The sequence below is a fragment of the Bison bison genome, unplaced genomic scaffold (genome assembly GCF_000754665.1).
Source record: "Bison bison bison isolate TAMUID 2011002044 unplaced genomic scaffold, Bison_UMD1.0 scf7180017864453, whole genome shotgun sequence".
NCBI classification, from domain to species: Eukaryota; Metazoa; Chordata; class Mammalia; order Artiodactyla; family Bovidae; genus Bison; species Bison bison.
In genome coordinates, this window is record NW_011495015.1 from 2966486 (window position 1) to 2987024 (window position 20539).

Genomic DNA, 20539 nt, shown 5'->3' on the forward strand with positions numbered 1-20539 from the left:
ACAAACTAAGCCCTGAAGAAAGGCAGACTTCACATCTATAATTCTTTGTTTTGTTTATTAAAAACAAGGACAACATCCAAAGGGCTATCTATTAATATTTCTTTCTTTCCTTACTTGCCGCATGAATCTTGTAAAGATTATACTTCTATGGTAATCTTGTAATATTTACCTAATGGAATAAGCCTGTCTCAAAAGAACATTTATTGAAAAGAATTCTAAAGGATGCCCTTATGCATTCCTCACGAGTACTCAAGGCTGTATGAAGGGCAGCCAAGGTTAAGGAAACCTCCGTGCTGGATGCATACACATGTCAGGAGGAGCATTACTTCATACCTGTGGTCTTCAGGCCACTAATTCATCCTTTAAACAGCTTGAAACTGACAGCTCTACCCAACTCCAATGACTCATAGGAACCCTCAGGAATGGGCCCTTTTATTTTTTTAATCCCATGTAATCACAGGGCTTCACAGGTGGTGCCGTGGTAAAGAGTCCGCCTGCCAATGCAAAAGATGTGGAGACGAGACTAGGGTTTCATCCCCGGGCCAGGAAGATCCCCTGGAGAAGGAAACGGCAACTCTGTCCAGCATTCTTGCTTGGAGAATTCTGTTTATAGCTTCCCTTGCCTTTTTTTTTTTTTACCCTGTTGGGGCTGAATTGCACCCCCCAACACACACATTCATATGTTGAAACCATAACCTCCAGCACCTCAGCATGAGGCTGCTTTTGGAAACAGGGCCTTTAAAGAGGTGATTAAGGTAAAGCGAAAGTGTCAGTCACTCAGGGGTGTCCAACTCTTTAAGAGCCCATGGACTGTAGCCAGCCAGGCTCCTCTGTCCATGGACTTCTCCAAGCAAGAATAATGGAGTGGGCTGCCATTCCCTTCTCCAGGGATCTTCCTGACCCAGGGATCGAACTTGGGTCTCTTGCACTGCAGGCAGACTCTTTACCATCTGAGCCACCAGGGAAACCCCATTCCTGAGTGTGGACTCTGCCATTCCAGCCTCATTACCTGCCATTCCAGGAGCATTTGTGTTCCAGCAGAGCGGAATCAGAAGGTTCTTTTCAATAAACGTTCTTTTGACACAGGCTTATTCCATTAGGAAAATATTACAAGATGACCATAGAAGTATAATCTTTATAAGATTCATGCGTACAGAAGAACTGTACAAAAAAGATCTTTAGGACCCAGATAATCATGATGGTGTGATCACTCACCTAGAGCCAGACACCCTGGAATGTGAAGTCAAGTGGGCCTTAGGAAGTATCACTACGAACAAAGCTAGTGGAGGTGATGGAATTCCAGTTGAGCTATTTCAAATTCTGAAAGATGATGCTGTGAAAGTGCTGCACTCAATATGTCAGCAAATTTGGAAAACTCAGCAGTGGCCACAGGACTGGAAAAGGTCAGTTTTCATTCCAATCCCAAAGAAAGGCAATGCCAAAGAATGCTCAAAGTACCACACAATTGCACTCAACTCACGCACTAATAAAGTAATGCTCAAGATTCTCCAAGCCAGGCTTCAGCAATATGTGAACCATGAACTTCCAGATATTCAAGCTGGTTTTAGAAAAGGCAGAGGAACCAGAGATCAAATTGCCAACATCTGCTGGATCATCGAAAAAGCAAGAGAGTTCCAGAAAAACATCTATTTCTGCTTTATTGACTATGCCAAAGCCTTTGACTGTGTGGATCACAAGAAACTGTGGAAAACTCTAAAAGAGATGGGAATACCAGACCACCTGACTGCCTCTTGAGAAACCTATATGCAGGTCAGGAAGCAACAGTTAGAACTGGACATGGAACAACAGACTGGTTCCAAATAGGAAAAGGAGTACGTCAAGGCTGTATATTGTCACCCTGCTTATTTAACTTCTATGTAGAGTACATCATGAGAAACGCTGCGCTGGAGGAAGCACAAGCTGGAATCAAGATTGCCGGGAGAAATATCAATAACCTCAGATATGCAGAGGACACCACCCTTATGGCAGAAAGTGAAGAACTAAAGAGCCTCTTGATGAAAGTGAAAGTGGAGAGTGAAAAAGTTGGCTTAAAGCTCAACATTCAGCAAGCTAAGATTATGGCACCTGGTCCCATCACTTCATGGCAAATAGATGGGGAAACAGTGGAAATAGTGGCTGACTTTATTTTTCTGGGCTCCAAAATCACTGCAGATGGTGATTGCAGCCATGAAATTAAAAGACACTTACTCCTTGGAAGGAAAGTTATGACCAACCTATACAGAATATTGAAAAGCAGAGACATTACTTTGCCAGCAAAGGTCTGTCTAGTCAAGACTATGGCAACCCACTTCAGTACTCTTGCCTGGAAAATCCCATGGACGGAGGAGCCTGGTAGGCTGCAGTCCATGGGGTTGCGAAGAGTCAGACACGACTGAGCAACTTCACTTTCACTTTTCACTTTCATGCATCGGAGAAGGAAATGGCACACCACTCCAGTGTTCTTGCCTGGAGAATCCCAGGGACGGTGGAGCCTGGCGGGCTGCCATCTATGGGGTCGCACAGAATCGGACATGGCTGAAGCAACTTAGCAGCAGCAACAGCAGTCAAGGCTATGGTTTTTCCAGTGGTCATGTATAGATGTGAGAGTTTCACTATAAAGAAAGCTGAGTGCCAAAGAATTGATGCTTTTGAACTGTGGTGTTGGAGAAGACTCTTGAGAGTCCCTTGGACTGCAAGGAGATCCAACCAGTCCATCCTAAAGGAGATCAGTCCTGGGTGTTCATTGGAAGGACTGATGTTGAAGCTGAAACTCCAATACGTTGGCCACCTGATGCGAAGAGCTGACTCATTGGAAAAGACACTGATGCTGGGAAAGATTGAGGGCAGGAGGAGAAGGGGACAACAGAGAATGAGATGGTTGGATGGCATCACCGACTCAATGGACATGGTTTTGGGTGGACTCTGGGAGTTGGTGATGGACAGGGAGGCCTGGCATGCTGCGGTTCATGGGGTTGCAAAGAGTCGGACACGACTGAGCAACTGAACTGAACTGAACTGAGAGCAGAATCAACTACCATCTCCCACAGTTCTAGTTGACTTTTACAAAGCTCTGCACACTCACTGTTTCCATTTGTCTTCCTTCGCTGCCCAAGAAAAGTCCTGCGTGACCCCATCCTGGCCTCAAGTCATGCCTTCTGGACAACAGACCCTCAGTCCCTTTTCTGGTGAGGCTCCTTTTCCTGGTTTCCTGTGTCAGGCAATATTTTGTAATAACCTTATGAGGGAAAGAAATCTAAAAAATCTAATTCCCAGGTCACTCAGTGGTAAAGAATCTGCATGCAATGCAGGAGACACAGGAGATGTGGGTTTGATCCCTGGGTTGGGAAGATCCCCTGGAGGAGGAAATGGCAACCCACTCCAGTATTCTTGCCTGGAGAATCCCCATGGACAGAGGAGCTTGGTGGGCTACAGTCCAAGGGGTGGCAAAGAGTCAGACACAGCTGAGCACACACACATAATCCAACATAAGGGAAAAGAATTTAAAGAAGAATGGAGATACATATATACATACATATGCATATATGTGTATGTATATCAGAATCACTCTGCTGAACACCTGAATCTGACACAACACTGTAAACTAACCATACTTCAATGACAACAAAAAGAAGCAATGGATGGCTGGGTTCATGAAGAGGAAAGAGAGAGAGTCCTCAGAGCACTGGGGCTGTGGCAAGGAGAGAGTGCACCCATCACTCTGATAGTGTCAGATCCCATTTCCTGGGTCCTTACGAAAGGAAGAGGACAGCGTTCACAGCCCTTGGCAAGCACCAGACAGAAGAACCTGTGACACCTGCACAGATCAGGGGAAGTAACATGGGATAAATGCCAGGAGAGCGGGGCCAACTAGAAACCTGTGCACGAGCAGAGGCTGTGGTTGCCTGTCAGCGTGGATGAGGAAGGGTGTTTCTGGAGCCTTGGCTCAAGGTTATTTCCTTGACTCCTCCAACATGCCTGTCAGTGCTTTTGATGGCATCACAGATCCATCTGTCAAATGTATAGGTGACCAATAACTGGCACATGAATGGATACATTGGGATAAAAGCAAAGACTGCCCACCTCCCTGCTACTCGACTTCAGGCCCCACAAAGGCAGGGATCTTTCTCCAGGTTTTCCGCTGCTGCATCTATCGCACAAGAGCCATGGCCAGTGCATCCCAGGGGGCTTTAGTGCTAATACTGAAAGGGGTTTAGGCATTGAACGGGCAACTGAACAAATTGATTTTTAAGATGTTTTGGTCCCCAGATACCCTTCCTCAGGTCAGAATTCAACAGGAAAGCCAGGGAACCGAGGCTGGCCTATTTTCTCTGATGCAGGGCAGTGAGAAAAGGTCATGAGGGCCGGTCCCCCTCTGCTCTCCATGACAGGGAGGGCCAGACGGCACAGTGTGCTCAGAAACTCGGGTACCCTGAGCATCTAAGAAACCACGGGGAGACTTTGTTATTCCGGCAAAAGAAAACGATGAAAATGTCTGCTGGGAAGAGACAGGACCTTTGTCAGGCAGTTTTCTCTGTTTTCACAGAGTTAGAAAGAGGCAACCCTGCCAGGGACTGGAGAGCTGGTTCTTAATATCGTCACAGCAGGACGAGGAAGCACCAACAAGGACGGGACCGTGATGTTCTTTAGAATATGAGTTCCTGTAAGAGAGCCTCAGCGTCCTTCTGACAAAACCCCCAACTCCAGACAGAGCAGGGCACCAGGTGTCCAGGTGTTAAAGCAACCTCTGACCCATCTTTTGTCAACCTAATGAGACAAGCATAACAGCCATGTCTGCGAGGAAATGATCTTAGTGGGTTAAATATAGCTTTTTAATAAAAGCAAGAGTATCTTCAAACACGCATGCATTTCAATTTGAGCAAGCCTGAGAAAAAGTCCTGATAGTTATTTAAATTAGACTTCCAACCTTCTTTCTGCAGTGGGCTAACTCTAGGACTTCTAAATGAGCAGTAATTTGCCAGCAAAAAAAGATGCATATTAAGTCTTTCAGAAAGAGTTTTGCAATAACCAGAGCAATGATTGAAAGAAACTGAGGTCTGAGCAGTTAGCCGCCTTTAGAGCAAATTAATCCTATTTAGGAGCTGGTCTGAGTGCAGTAGCTAAGCATATACAGGGGAGCCAGAGGCGGCTCCTCAGCCATACAGGTGGAGATTAAATCATACTTTCATTTCTTTAATAGGGAAAATAATCCACATATTCCACTATCAAATATGTCCATCTGTAAGATACTGATTGAAATCCTTACCACTGGGGTCACTAACAGTATCTGTAGGGCCAGGAATAATTTCGTTTAAAACATTTCTTGTAATCTAAATCTTAATTGACTATCTCAACAAATCTACTTTCTGGAGCCCACGTATTTTTAAATTTTAATAAATAATAACTAATAAAAGTGCTGACCTTTGATTTCTAGACCATAACCAAGCCAGCACAAATATTTATCCATGTGGAATGCTACAACTGGAAGTCTTACTCCTATTATCATATACTATGAATATGTATTGACAAATGTTCTTTAATTGGCTAATGGGGATACAGATAGCCAAAGTGAAAGCCGCTCAGTCATGTCCGATTCTGTGACCCCATGGACTGTACAGTCTAGGGAATCCTCCAGGCCAGAATACTGGAGTGGGTAGCTTTTCCTTTCTCCAGGATATCGCCCCAATCCAGGGACTGAACCCAGGTCTCCTGCACTACAGGTAGACTCTTTACCAGCTGAGCCACAAGGAAAGCCCAAGAATACTGGAGTGGGTAGCCTGTCCCTTCCCCAGGGGATCTTCCCAACCCAGAAATCAAACCGGGGTCTCCTGCATTACAGGCAGATTCTTTACAAACTGAGTTATGAAGGAAGCCCACAGACAGCCAAAATAACATATTATTCAAACATATAATAGTCTTCCATGCATATTTGAGTAAAAAAGTTTGATTATGAAAATTTAGAACTTCATTCTGATATTTAGACACAGTTCAATATATATTTGCAATATGTGAATAATATTATTTAATAATATATAATAATGCAGTAACTAGATATACCAAAAAAAAGAAATACCAAGAAATTAGAAGTTCTTTAGTCTTAAAATCTGTCGATGAGGCTAATCTAGCCACACCAAACTAAGTAATCTGACAGTGCCTGACATTTCTGTTGGGTTAAAGATTTTGGGTTTGCCAGGCTAGAACATAACCTTGTTACTTCTAAACTGTAATAACAGCACTTGACCATGAGGAAGATGGCAGAACCTACCTAATTATCCATGATCTAAAAGGCAAGGTTAGTCATAAACGAGGCTGACAAAGGACATTACTTTTTCCCCAATCAATATGCCTTAAAACATACAAAGACTCTAGTCCCCTGCCAGGCTCCTCTGTCCATAGAATTCTCCAGGGAAGAAAACTTGAGTGGGTAGCCATTCCCTTCTCCAGGGGAATTTCTTGAGCAGGGATCAAACCCAGGTTTCCTGCATTGCAAGCAGATTCTTTACCATCTGAGTCACCAGGGAAGCCCTAAAACATACAAGTCTTTCTGGAAAAAAATAGTTGAAAAGATAAAGAAGGCACAACATAAGGGTTAAAAGACCTATAGTTCTGAATCTGAATTTGAATTGTCACACTGAATTGGCATTGTCACTCTGTCTTGATCTCAAGACAGACATGCTTTAATCTTAAATGTATATGTGCGCACGCGCGCGCACACACACACACACACACACACACACACACATATATATACCAGTTCCATCCAATGGGAAGATCCACAAACAATAATGAGTAGTAATAAGCACCTCTGTCCTCAGATTGCAATTTCTTCTTTTTTTTTTTTCAGATTGTAATTTCTAATTACCAGTTCCCCTGAAAAAGAACCAGGGCTCCCTGACAAAATGGCTAATTCTAGATTATCAATATGGAAAATACAAGCCTGAAACACACAGTCATACCCAAAAGCAAGAAAGCCATGGAGATGGCCCAGCTCAAGGGACTCCCACTCTGAGTAAGCCCACTGTTTAGGGATGGAAGATCTGAGCAGCGATAAGGATAATAAGTGCAATGGATTGAAACTCATCAAATGTGTTTAAATCCACAAGTTGATGATGACAGATGATGGTGTCAGTGACAGTAACAGCAGTAGCCCCTTTGGTCACTTTCAGGTGATGTTAGTGAACTACCTCACTATTTTGACAATTTGCCAAAAAAAGATAAAAACATCAAGTATTTATACCACCTTCCATATATGATTTATATACGAGGACACCCCAGCGGTTAATAACAGGAGAGTTTGTCTTTTTAGACGTATTCTAGTGACTAAACAAAGAAGGGCTGAGAATGAGACTGTTTTGCAGCCCTGAATGAATCAATGACCCTAGAAATGAGTATCAGTAGCCGATAGCATGATACAATTGGCAAGACACACAACAGTCAGAATAACACACTCAATGATGCTACCAGAAGTCGACAGGCAAAACTCAAAACATGAGAGGCTGTGCAGGACAAACCCAGTCTCAACAACATCAACCACCACCACCACAAACAGAGGGAAACGAACAGAAATATTGAAGATAAAAAGGACTTAAGACACTCGTCATGGGGGTTGGATGGATTGCGAGATTGGGACTGACATATGTATATTTTTATACTACTATGTATAAAAGAGCTAACTAATGAGAACCTACCACTTGTACATATATAAAGAAAACACTCATCACCCAACTGCAAAGTGTGAACTTTACCACAATCACAAATCAAATAAAACTGCTAAAATAAATAGTTACTAGACAGACAAGAAATATGAACACTGACTGTTTTCACTGGTCATACATGGTGATTATTCTATTTTTGTAAGAGCTCTTATCTTTTTAGAGCAGCAGTTTGAGGCTAAGTCCATCCTGCAACTTGTTTTGTAAGGCTTGCAAGCTCAGAATGGTGTTTAAGTTTTTTTAAATGGCTGAAAAAAAAAATCAAAAGAAGAATAGTATTTTGTGACAATGAAAATGATGTGAAAGACTTTTCACATGTCCATGTATAAACCTGTCCAGAAACTAGCCACATTCATCCATTTCTGTGCTGTTCATGGATGCTTTCATGCTATGATGGCAGAGAAGACCCTCTGGCCTGCAAAATTTACTACCTAGTCCTTCTCAGAAAAAGTTTGCTGACTCCTGTTTTAGAGAAACATTTACAAGTTACATAATATGATGACTGGGATCATCAGAGGGGAAGCAGTTGGGCATACGGGAAGAAAGTGGTCTCACATGCTGTTGGTTTTGAAGTCGATGTTGGGTACATCGAGTTTTTTACATCATTCTCTCTACCTCTGTGTTTATTTATGAGTTCTGTAATAAAAACAGGAGCTTGAGATTAACACATACACATCAATACTTTGGCCACCTCATGCGAACAGTCAACTCATTGGAAAAGACTCTGATGCTGGGAAAGATTGAGGGCAGGAGGAGAGGGGACGACAGAGGATGAGATGGCTGGATGGCATCACTTACTCAATGGACATGAGTTTGAGCAAACTCCGGGAGATAGTGAAGGACAGGGAAACCTGGTGTGTTGCAGTTCATGGAGTCTCAAAGACTCAGACACAACTTAGCAACTGAACAACAAATATATACACTAAATAACCAACAAGGACTTACTGTGTAGCACAGGGAACTATACTCAGTATCTTTTAAGAATAAAGTAAAATAAAAAATAAAAAGAAAATAATCCTAAGAAGCAATTAGAAGAAAATCTCTTCTTTTTGCATTTTTAAACAACTGTTTAAACCATCACAATTTCCCCAGGAAAAATAGATGGTTTTGCTGCTAGCTCACAAATACTGCAAAGCTATAGGAATCAAAGAACCATTTTGTCCAGGTGTCATTTGCATCCTGCAAAAGTAGCAAGTCACTCTGCTACAAAGATCCCACCACAGAAGTGAAAAAAGTGCAGTTAGCCAAAGGCGAAGCCACATGCCCAGGGTAGCAGCGCTCTCTGTAGCAGCATTCGATAACTAATCATCATACACCCAGCACATGAGAAGTGTAGGATACACACTTCCTGAAAGAAAGCAGTCCCTGGCTTCCATCTCAAGAATAAACAGAAACTCCATTAATCTGTCATTGTCTCCTGTCTTTAGTGGACATCACTTCTTGTAACAGAGACACACATAATTTTCTTGCACCTGGACAACAGCCAATTCCCTTTGCTTTGAATGAAGGGAATGAAGGGTGGGTGGCATTTTACACATAGGAGAAATGCAGATGAGAATAACAATATGATTTATGATTTCAAAGTTCATCCCCTATAGGAGCTACCTGACTGCCACTGTGTGTCAGTCACAGAAGTCTCTGACCTGGTCCCAAACTGGGTCCCTCTAGGACTAAAAGCACCATGAATTTTTCTCTATTCCGTTTCTCTGGTCCTAAAGACAATTTTGAAATTAAAACCCATACAAAATTGTCAAATTTCCCCCCTACTCTCTTTTCTAGGTACAAGAAGATCAAACCAGTCAATCCTAAAAGAAATTCCAAATATTCATTGGAAGGACTGATACTGAAGCTGAAGCTGCAATACTATGGCCATCCAATGCAAAGAGCCAACTCACTGGAAAAGACTGATGCTGGGAAAGATTGAGGGCAGGAGGAGAAGGGGGCCACAGAGGAAGAGATGGTGGAATGGCATTATCGGCTCAATGGACTCTGGGAGATGGTGAAGGACAGGCGTGCTGCAGTCCACGGGGTCACAATGAGTTAGACACAACGGAGTGACTGAGTAACACCACCACCAATTCCAGATAACTAGACTGAAAATCTTCTAGGGCTTTCAAAATTACCTAAAGCAGGCATGTTTAAGTCCTAGCTAAAATATCCTCCATTTTTCCCTCCTCTTCCAAAAAGAAGAGAAAGAAGGAGATTCTAACAGTGTCCAAACTCTCCAGGGTCCCCGCTCTAGGGCCCAGAACACCAAAAGCAGACAGACAGGGTAGCGGATGCTTAACTCTCGATCTCGGGAATTCCGGAGCAGGGCTTTCTGCATCTCCCCTTCTCATGACACAGCTGTGGATCCTTGGAAGCAAGAGACATACACTAACCCTTTAATGAATATGAGAAAAGAAAGGCAGCATAAATGCTCTAACAGGACGTGTGGTTCCTGGGTTCAAAGCCGGCAGTCCTCAAGGTTAGCAGTTGATGCCTCTCTCCCGTCCTCCTACAGGAACCATCCTGACCTGCGGTCTTCACAGCACATCCTCACATCCTGGCCCAGCGGTCGTCAGATCCCATCAGAGGACGAGGCCCTTGCACAAGGCTCCATCAACTCCTGGCCCGTCCTCCTCAAAATACCAGCCACTTACACCTTCTTTAACTGAGGCAGGTAATATCACCAAGTACAATTTTTAATCAATTTCTCCCAGAATCTTCATAGACATATCCTACTGTTTCATCCACGTGAAAGAAACCTTCACCTTTAAATGGAGGTAACCCAAAATCATATCAGTTAAAAGAGACGATGTAAGCTTTCAAGGTTGTCGGTGGTTTCAGGCTGAATATTCAATATTATATCATATAGATGGATACTGAACTGACTAAAACAATAATGGATGTGATTTCAACCACTCAAAACTTTAAGAAAAAGAAAAAAAAAAACCTTTAAGGAGCCAATGGTTCCTACAGCAACTGAAGACAATACTTTTTGTGCCTTCCTGGTATTTTCTATGACAGTAAGTGGTATTAAATTTATGCTTTAATACACAGGGCCTAAAACACCCAAGTTAGGCTTGACAAGGGAACCATAATTTGACTCCCTTTCAAATCATTTTATGGTTTTTATATATAATAACAAAATCATTCTGATATACAGCTGTGATTTTTTTTCCCCTCACAATCTATAAAGGAAACTAAAAGCCACCAAGAAATGTTGACCAAATATACACATTCCGAAACACAAAAGCCAAGGCAACCTTCCACACACATGAATTCAATCCTCATCTTGCGTGTGTGCTAAGTTGCTTCAGCTGTGCCCTACTCTTTGCAACCCCATAGACTATATTGCCTGCCAGGCTCCTCCGTCCATGGGATTTCCCAGGCAAGAATACTGGAGTGGGCTGCCATGCCCTCCTCTGGGGATCTTCCTGACCCAGGGATCAAGCCGACATCTCTTTATGTCTACCTGCAGTGGCAGGCAGATTCTTTACCACTAGCACCCCCTGCAAAGCCCATAATTTTCATCTTAAATGCTGATAAAAGGGATGTATCACTTAAATTGCCAACTGATGATTATGAATCCATGAGGAAAGATCTGGATCATCTTTCTATGCAAGAGGCATTACAGCTAAAAACATAGATTTTGGACTTAGATGGCCTGGCTCCCAGTTCTTGTTACTAGCAACAAGTCAACACAAAAACCTCTGAAACTTTCTGAGACCCATTTACATCTTTATTACATCTTTATTCTGTAAATGGGTGCATAAAAGAATTCTCATAGGGATCAGTTAAGTGAAGAAAAATTGCTGAACATAGCCTGGAGCTGTGGTCCACCGCAGTCCACGGGGTCGCAAAGAACTGGACATGACTGAGCGACCGAACAACAACAAAATGATGGTTCTAAAGTTAATCCTGGTTCAAATGTATCAGGATTAACTTTAGGTGGAGGAAACTGGAGCCTATTATACAGAGTGAAGTAAGCCAGAAAGAAAAACACCAATACAGTATACTAACGCATATATATGGAATTTAGAAAGATGGTAACAATAACCCTGTATACGAGACAGCAAAAGAGACACTGATGTATAGAACAGTCTTTTGGACTGTGTGGGAGAGGGAGAGGGTGGGATGATTTGGGAGAATGGCATTGAAATATGTATAATATCATATATGAAACAAGTCGCCAGTCCAGGTTTGATGCACGATACTGGATGCTTGGGGCTGGTGCACTGGGATGACCCAGAGGGATGGTATGGGGAGGGAGGAGGGAGGAGGGTTCAGGAGGGGGAACACATGTATACCTGTGGCAGATTCATTTTGATATATGGCAAAACCAATACAATATTGTAAAGTTAAATAAAATTAAATTAAAAAAAATAAAAAATAAAAAGTTAATCCTGATATTTTCACAGTAAATCTGAGAATATTTGGTTAACAGGCTAATATCTGAAATACAAGGTCAGTCAATCAGTGGAGAAAAATGTCCAAGTGACAGAATTTAGTCATTTATAAATAAGCAAATACATTTATACATACAATTGACTTTCACTAACAAAACAGAACTATCTACAATACATATAATAATTGGACAGATGAGTGTGTTAAAGTTCCCTATCTCTTCTGAGCTTGTTTTTTAATAAAATGCGGAATTTAATTTGAAGATTGTTCCAAATTCAGCCTTTACATAATTCTGTAATGCTAAAAAGTGAGCCATTTAAAACTGATGGAGAGAAAAGGATGATTTTCCAGGTTTCCTTCACCAGCTGCCATTCACCCAATGCACAGTCCTGGGCTTGACCAAAGCTTCCATCCATCTACTTTTGAAAAGGCATCTCAAGGATTCCTTGGTGACTCAGTGGTAAAAAATCTGCCTGCCAATGAAGGAAACACATGTTCGATCCCTGGTCCGGGAAGACCCCACATACCGCACAACTAAAGCTGTACACCAGAACTACTGAGTCTGTGCTCTAGAGCCCCTTTTCCACAAGAGAAGCCACTGCAACGAGAAGCCTGTGCGTAGCAACTGAAGAGCAGCCCCCACTCTCTACAACTAGAGAAAAGCCTGAGCAGAACCCAAGACCCAGCACAGCCAAAAATAAATTGATTAATTTTTTAAAAATTAAAATAAACAAAGAAAAGGCCTTTCCACCACCTCCTTGTTTTCTGGCATTTGTCCTGGAAGCTGGATCACCTTCATTTCCCACCCACATCTGAGTCTGATGTGGTAGCTGAGTTCTGTAGATCAGAATGTTTGCATCCTCCTCCATATTCATATGATGAGGCCTACTCCCCACTGTGACCATAATGGAGATGGGGCTTTTGGAAGCTAACTAGGTTGAGATGTACTTTCTTCGTGGCTCAAATGGTAAAGAATCTGTCTGCAATGTGGGAGGCCCGGGTTTGATCCCTGGGTGGGGAAGATTCCTCTGGAGAAGGGAACGGCACCCCACTCCAGTAGTCTTGCCTGGAGAATCCCATGGGCAGAGGAGTCTGGTAGGACTCTATGTCCTCTACTGTCCATAGAGTCACAAAGACTCAGACACGATTGAACAACTAACACTCAATGTTCAGACGAGGCTGAGATGAGGTTGTGAGTGTGGAGCCCGAGTGGGATGAAGGCCCTTACAAGGGGAGGAAGAGCCCAGAGGATACACGTGACTATGCAGCAAGAAGTTGTTGGTCTGTAGACCCAGGAGCTGGTTCTCTCCAAGAACATGCATGCTGGTCCCGGATATTAAGACTGCCAGCCCCCAGAACTGTGAGAGATAAATGTCTGTTGGTTAAGCCTCCCAGTCTACAATATTTTTGTTACAGTGCTTTGGTGACTTACTGAAAAGCTGAAAGAGGTATTATAAATACTAATTCCCAAGATAAGCCTATGGAGATAAATAAAATTTTAAATATTTCATAAAGAACAACAGTAATTCTAATATAATTACATGTGACTCAAAGGGTCAATGACTGTATGAACATATATAACTCAGAAATTGATACCATCAGCAAATAATATTTAAGTATAAAAAAGAACATCTAAAATTCTATTTTCTCAGTATCTTATATATAAACTTACTCTAGGATATTTCAAACTGTAGGCTCCACAAGTGATCAGAAAGTTGATAACAACAAGAAATGTGTGCTCTTGTTTTGGTTACTTGAATGGTTTTCCAAATCTGTTTCATTTGAGTGTCTCCCACGGTTACAGCTCAGGTTCATACAAAGATCACCACATCTGATAGTACACAGCAAGGACACTCAGCAGATTCAATGCACATCAGTTTGTTTTTTTTTTTTTACCACATAAAAATACTTTGATAGATGCTGTCTTCCTCCTGCACACTGTCTGGAAGCTGTTTTAAGTATTTTGCAGCTGTAATAAAGGAGGCTCATGAGCTGTGTTTCATTTTGTTGTTTTGTATTCTAGAAAGACCAGCTCCATGCTGGCAGCAACCTGCCTGGCCCACGGATGAGATGGAGAAGACGGAAGCAGATGGGGTCCATCTGTTAACCATAAACACTTCTTCATTAGTGTCATCCTCAGATTTATGTGTGTTATGTTTTTGAGAAAGACTCTGACATTGATTATATTTAATCTATATTTTTAAGCAATCAAACCACTGGCCATTTTTCATAGATGTGGATCAAGATGTACACGTTGTACAGATGGACTTTTTTTTCTTTTTTGTCAATATGGCTCCTGGATGTAAATCATGTGATGTCAGTTACATCCAAATCCCTCTAACAGAGTGGTAAGTGCACACAGATTATTCACCTAGCTCTGGATATAAGAAGCCCACACAGCGGAGTAGAATTAATCTGCAGTAGAAGTGAAGAAACAGGACTATTTCCAGGTATGCCATCTACCTTCGTGACTCTCAACAACACTGCACCTCAAACTCATAAAAAAGTACAGAGCCAAGGGATGCAACGTGAAACTCTGAAAAATGCATTATGGTAGAATTCAAAAGATGTAATGCAAATTACTGTGTAATGTAAGTATAAATGATCACAATTCACAATGATGTTGTTTTTGTTCAGTCGCTAAGTCGTGTCCAACTTTTTGAGACTCCATGGACTGCAGCATGCCAGACTCCTCTGGCCTTCACCATCTCCCAGAGGCTGTTCAAACTCATGTTCATTGAGCTGGTGATGCCATCCAATCATCTCATCCTTTGTTGTCCTCTTCTCCTCCTGCCTTCAATCTTTCCCAGCATCAGGGTCTTTTCCAAAGAATCAGCTCTTCACATTAGGTGGCAAAAGTATTGGAGATTCACCTTCAGCATCAGTACTTCCAATGAATATTCAGAGTTGATTTCCTTTAGGATTCGCTGGTTTAATCTCCCTGTTGTCCAGGGAACTCTCAAATAAAGGATGTTCCCCAAATAAAGGATGTCCTATTCATTTCTAAATCTTGACTTACTACTGGGAAGATTCAAGTGACAGAAAAATTTAAAACAATCTTTCATTCAATTTTCTGCCTGAATCTTAGAATTACTTTGAGGAGCCAAGTGAATTGAGATGCAGAAAAGCATTTTTTTTAAGTGGTATAACATTAGAGGAAGAAGGAAGAAAAGCCCATATTCATACCTCCAAGGCCAGAGGGATTTCGTCTAGTTTTCCAGGGCTGCTTCTCCCCATGACTTGTGAAGAATGGCCTAAAGCAAAGGCTCAGGGCCCAGGCGAGAGAGCAGGAGGACTCTGTGAAACCATCCCCCACCCCCGGCCACAAACCCTTATGCTGCTGGAACTATCTCATACAAATCCAGGTTAATAGAAGCCATCCTTGCAAGCAAAAGACATTTGTCTTATTTCATCCGCTATTAATAAAATAAACATTTCCCCACAAAATGCCTATCCAAACAGAGGAAATAAATTATTGAACACTAAAACTATTCGAACAACACAAAGACTCACAAGCCAAATAACAGGCTGAGTCCAGGACAATCTCATTGTCACTAAGAATTTGAAAGTCATTCTATTCTGTCTTTGTCATCAACCCCTTCTTGACACAACCCTTCTGGAAAGCTGCAGGGCAACATGCAGTCATGGATGTTAGAGGACCCCCAAAGCATTTAAGGTGTCTCTTCCAGAATTTGTTCCCATTTGTCATTGTCCTGCTGACAAATCCTGGGATAGCACAGTTGGCTGTTTTTCATTTCCCCCAGAAATGGAGAAGAAATAAAAAATGACTGTTGACTTCAGTTGTGATGATTCAAAGAATACAGGATTTAAAAATTATAGCATGTGTGCATGCTCAGTCATGTCTGACTTTTTGTGACCCCATGGACTGCAGCCCGCCAGGCTTCTCTGTTCATGGCATTCTCTAGGCAAGAATACTGGAGTGGATTGCCATTTCCTTCTCCAAGGGATCTTCCTAACCCAGGGATCAAACCTGCGTCTCCTGCATTGGCAGGTGGTCCTTTACCACTATCACCACCTGGGAAAACTTTACATTTTATAGGGCATCAGGCAAATGTGACACATGACAATTGTTGCTATGCTGCAGAAGGAGACACAGGATAGGTGGAGAGTGATGTGTACCGAGAAGTCGGCAGGCGTGGAACAGAAGCCCAAGTGGAGTGGAACAGATGCACAGAAGGGTCAGAATATAAAGCAGGTCCATAGCAAGCTAAAATAAACAACCAAACCAAACCAAAACCCACTATAGGATCCCTAAGGAAAGGGGTGAAATCAACACGAGTCAAAGTGGGGAACAAGCAGCCTGTAGACTGATGCACAGCAAGAAGCAACAAGAACGAAACTGGAGAATGCTATGGGGGAAACCAAACCTAGAGTCTAAATAAGTGGATGGCAAACTGGTTAGAGGGGACAGATCACTTAATCCCATTTGGTCAGAATTCCTGAGACCCTTGATCTGTCCATAAAACTACTGGCTGTGCAAAATACAGATGGTAGAGTTTCTAAGACAATAAAACAAGACACATAAGTGATGATGACACTAAAAAAGGTCTACTTATTTTTTTCTTTAAAAAAATTTTATTTATTTTTAAATTGAAGGATAACTGCTTTACAGAATTTTGTTGGTTTCTGCCAAACATCATCATCAACGACAATAAAATGTCTACTTAAATGCTCAAAGGGCTTCCCAGGTGGCTCAGTGGTAAAGAATTTGCCTGCCAGTGCAGAAGACCCAGGTTCAATTGCTAGGTTGGGAAGATCCCCTGGAGAAGGAAATGGCAACCCACTCCACTCCAGTATTCTTGCTGGGAAATCCCATGGACAGAGGAGCCTGGTGGGCTACAGTCCGTGGGGTCGCAAAAAGTCAGACAAGACTTAGTGACTAAACAAAACAGAACAAAAACAAATAAAAATGGTTAAAAGTAAAAGATGTGTTACTAATTTCTAGGTTTAGGCCTATGGCTAGGGAGCTGAAAATTAACAAAAATGCCTATAAGTTTGTGTGTGACATGCCCATGTGATTCCAAGAGGATGAACAGGGAGAGGGTATTATATTTTGGACTCCAACATCTTGCTCTAAAAGCAACTCAGTAACCAGATTGTCCAAACAAGATGGCTAAGTAGAAGCAAGGGCAAAACCAGAAGTCAAGGTTTATGAAGAATAACATTGAACTTGTCTCGAACTCTTTGTTACCTGGCTACACACTGTGGAAGCAAGAGAAGAACTGGGGAGACTGCTCAGAGTATCCTCTTCCTCCCTGCTGGTGTCCTGACACTAACCGGATCTCTGGGGCCCTCCCCAGGGACAGGCTCTCTGCCTGCTGGACTCACTCTGAACCATGAACGTGAGTGACTGTACCTGTAGCCAGAGCCTATCTCCAGCCACGGCCCTGCCGATGGCGCTGCACTGGAAGGTGGCAAACTGGCCAGCGTTGACCTCCACGTTCTGAATCCGCAGGAAGTGGGGCGTTCTGGCTGCAGGAAGACGAAGAAGGAAAGACGTTAAAAGTGGAGGTCTGAACCCGTTTGTGTCTCTTCAAATCTGCCTGCAATTTCCGGCCTCTCCCTTTGTTTACCTTTGAAGAAAAGAATGCCTTTGCTTCTAAGAGCTTTAAAGATTTCATTACGCCTGTAAAAGAGGTTCTGGAAAGATCTGCTGTGTTCTCTAACAGCCAGGCATTCTGGGATAGAACCAGACGGAAAGAAGATATTTTATGGTCCCTGCTGTGCAAATTATCATAGCTCAGCAGTCTTCTTGTAATAACAGATCTGTATTAATAAAGATTACACTGAGGCCTAATTGATGTTTTGAACAAAAACATATTAGATATTTATACTAGGAACATGAAAAGAACAGTAAGAAGTTAAATGATGTTGTCAAGGAAACTTTTTAAGCCAAGTACGGAGCTGTGAGTAATATATATTTTAATACAAGTAATTGGTATGCAGCACTCCTCATGTAATATTTCCCAGCGACCAAAATACTCTCCCCATAGACAGACTGCGAAATTACACTGGAACTGCCACAGCACGGCGGGTTTTGCTGATTCTTATTTCCAATTCAAGGAGAAAGAATGATTCCAACTGCTAAATAGCATTAAGTTTCAGAACATGCATTGTCCATAGGGGACACCTGTTTAAACAAAGCATTGTTCTATTTGATCTAAGAAGCACAGATCCATCTCAGTAGCACACTGAAGACATCCATCGAGGAACTGGAGGGATGGGTTGGGAATTAAATTTTATAACTTCTCCTTTAGGGAAACACTCTCTTACCAGTACAAGGATAGAGTGAAAGAGTAGCAAGAGGTGGGGTAGGGGGAGGTTAGGGAGTAGAAAAGAAGAAAACAGGATGGTGATGTTTTCTGGGAGAAATAGAGAAATCTGAACAACAGCTAGAAGGCATTGTTTATGCCTTGCCAGCCAACGTGTCTCTGGATCACACCTTTCAAAGAATGGTCCACCACTCCTGGGCACCCAAAGATGATATATAGCACTAACACTAGCCTGTGAAAAACATAATTAGGGGGCTTCTCTTAGCAGTCCAGTAGATAAGACCTCACCTTCCAATGCAGGGTTGGGGGTTCAATCTTTGTTTGGGGAGCTAAAATCCCACAAGCCTCTCTGCCAAAACACCAGAACATAAAAACAACAGAAGCACTATTGTAACAAATTCAATAAAGACTTAAAAAAGCACAATTAGGAGTGAAAATGAATTTCTATCCAAAAACAAAGAAAAATGTAGTTTGATACCAGTAACACAGAGGAAACCCCCGTTACTCATTTGAAGACCAGCAATAAGTGCAACAATGCGTTCATGATGCCTGGCATGCAAAATGTCCTCAGTAATTTCTAAAACAGCAGTATAACTGTGGGTCATTGTCTCTAATACTATTATATTCACTTAGAAGCCTATCAACTATTTCTCATTAACTTAATCAAATTCCCCTTAGTCAAGAACAGCACAGGTCTATGGTTTTTAAAGATCTGTGCAAAAAGTCCTTGCATCAAGTTTCTTTTTCTAACTCTCCCAAGAAGCTGAAAGAACCATTGTTTTCAAAAAGTGGCAAAAGGTAACGTTTTTTTGGAGCATTTCATGGGGCAGAAACTTTTCCATTGATGACTCACATGTGTTCTCTGAAGGTTTTTTTCCATTATTTTACTTGTGGGTACTTGGCCAATGAGAGCCAGACATGGAGTGGAAACTTGGGTCTGGCCAGTTCCAAAGCTCAGATGCTGCCCACTAGGCAACACTGCTTTGTAACTTTGAATGCCTTTCCCAGGCTCTGCATCCCACCAGGTAGGGCTCCAGGTCTGACTGTTGGAATTCAAGCTCCTTTCAAGGCCCCTTTCCAGTGCTGTTCTTTCCATAAAGCTTGCATGGATTCCCTCAGCTTGCTGTCAGACTTCTGCACCACCACTTGTCCTCTGTCGGGCATCTCACTGGTGTTACCCTCTCCTGTCCAGCTCCTGTCCTCCCACCTTTTCCTCTGGCTGCAAATCACTCCTACATACTGGCTTCCTAACACAAAATGTTGGGTGTGGAGCCATCTTTCATGACCACTTGGGTACTGTCACCCTACCTGGTTAAACCCAGGGTCTCTCCAGAGTCTGTGCTGAAGGGTTGTTAATTATTTTGAGAATCACCCTGGATATATCCCCACATAGTTAAGCTACTAAAAATTTAAATAATTTTACCCTCTTGGGATAAACCATAATGCAAAAGAACATTAAAAAAGAACATACATATGTGTATAAGTGAGTCACCCTGCTGTGCAGCAGATTGGCATGATATTGTAAACCAACTATATTTCTATTTTAAAAGACATAAAGGTACTGATAGGACTTCCCTGGTGGCTCAGACAGTAAAGCGTCTGCCTACAATGTGGGAGACCAGGGTTTGATCCCTGGGTTGGGAAGATCCTTTGGAGAAGGAAATGGCAACCCACTCCAGTACTCTTGGCTGGAAAATCCCATGGACAGAGGAGCATGGTAGGCTACAGTCCATGGGGTTGCAAACAGTCGGACATGACTGAGCGACTTCACTTTCACTATTAAAGGTACTGATAATATATATTCTTATTTGCAATGTATAAGACAGCCCACACCACGGAGTGCTAAAAATATGTTTACTACCTTGCAAGAAAAGACTCACCATTATTAAATTTGCTTTTCTTTGATTACTGATGAAAAAAGTCTCCCTTAAAAATCCACTGCAAAATGTCCATGTGCTGCTCATGCTTGTCTTAGACCTTGGCTTCCTACCCTGTACCTCACCTGTGATCCTTCTCCTTTTCACCCTCCTTACCCTCCAAGGCTGCCAGCATTCTCAAAACCCCTCTTTTTCCTTATGCTCGATGACTGAGCTCCCTTAGCTTCTCTCATCCAGAAGGGCTCATCCAGGTGTCCTGGGGCTGCAGAGC

At 42.4% G+C, this 20539-nt stretch overlaps 1 protein-coding gene across 1 annotated transcript in view; it reads right to left on the bottom strand.

The window, feature by feature from the left end:
- The window catches only part of PTPRM (protein tyrosine phosphatase, receptor type, M), a gene marked incomplete at its 5' end in the record, with an annotated part of 499416 nt that overhangs the window by 372937 nt on the left and 105940 nt on the right, over nt 1-20539 (bottom strand). The window contains one exon of the mRNA XM_010859089.1: nt 17476-17591. Within this exon, the coding sequence (XP_010857391.1) occupies nt 17476-17591 (116 nt within the window). The remainder of the gene's footprint in view (nt 1-17475; nt 17592-20539) is intronic.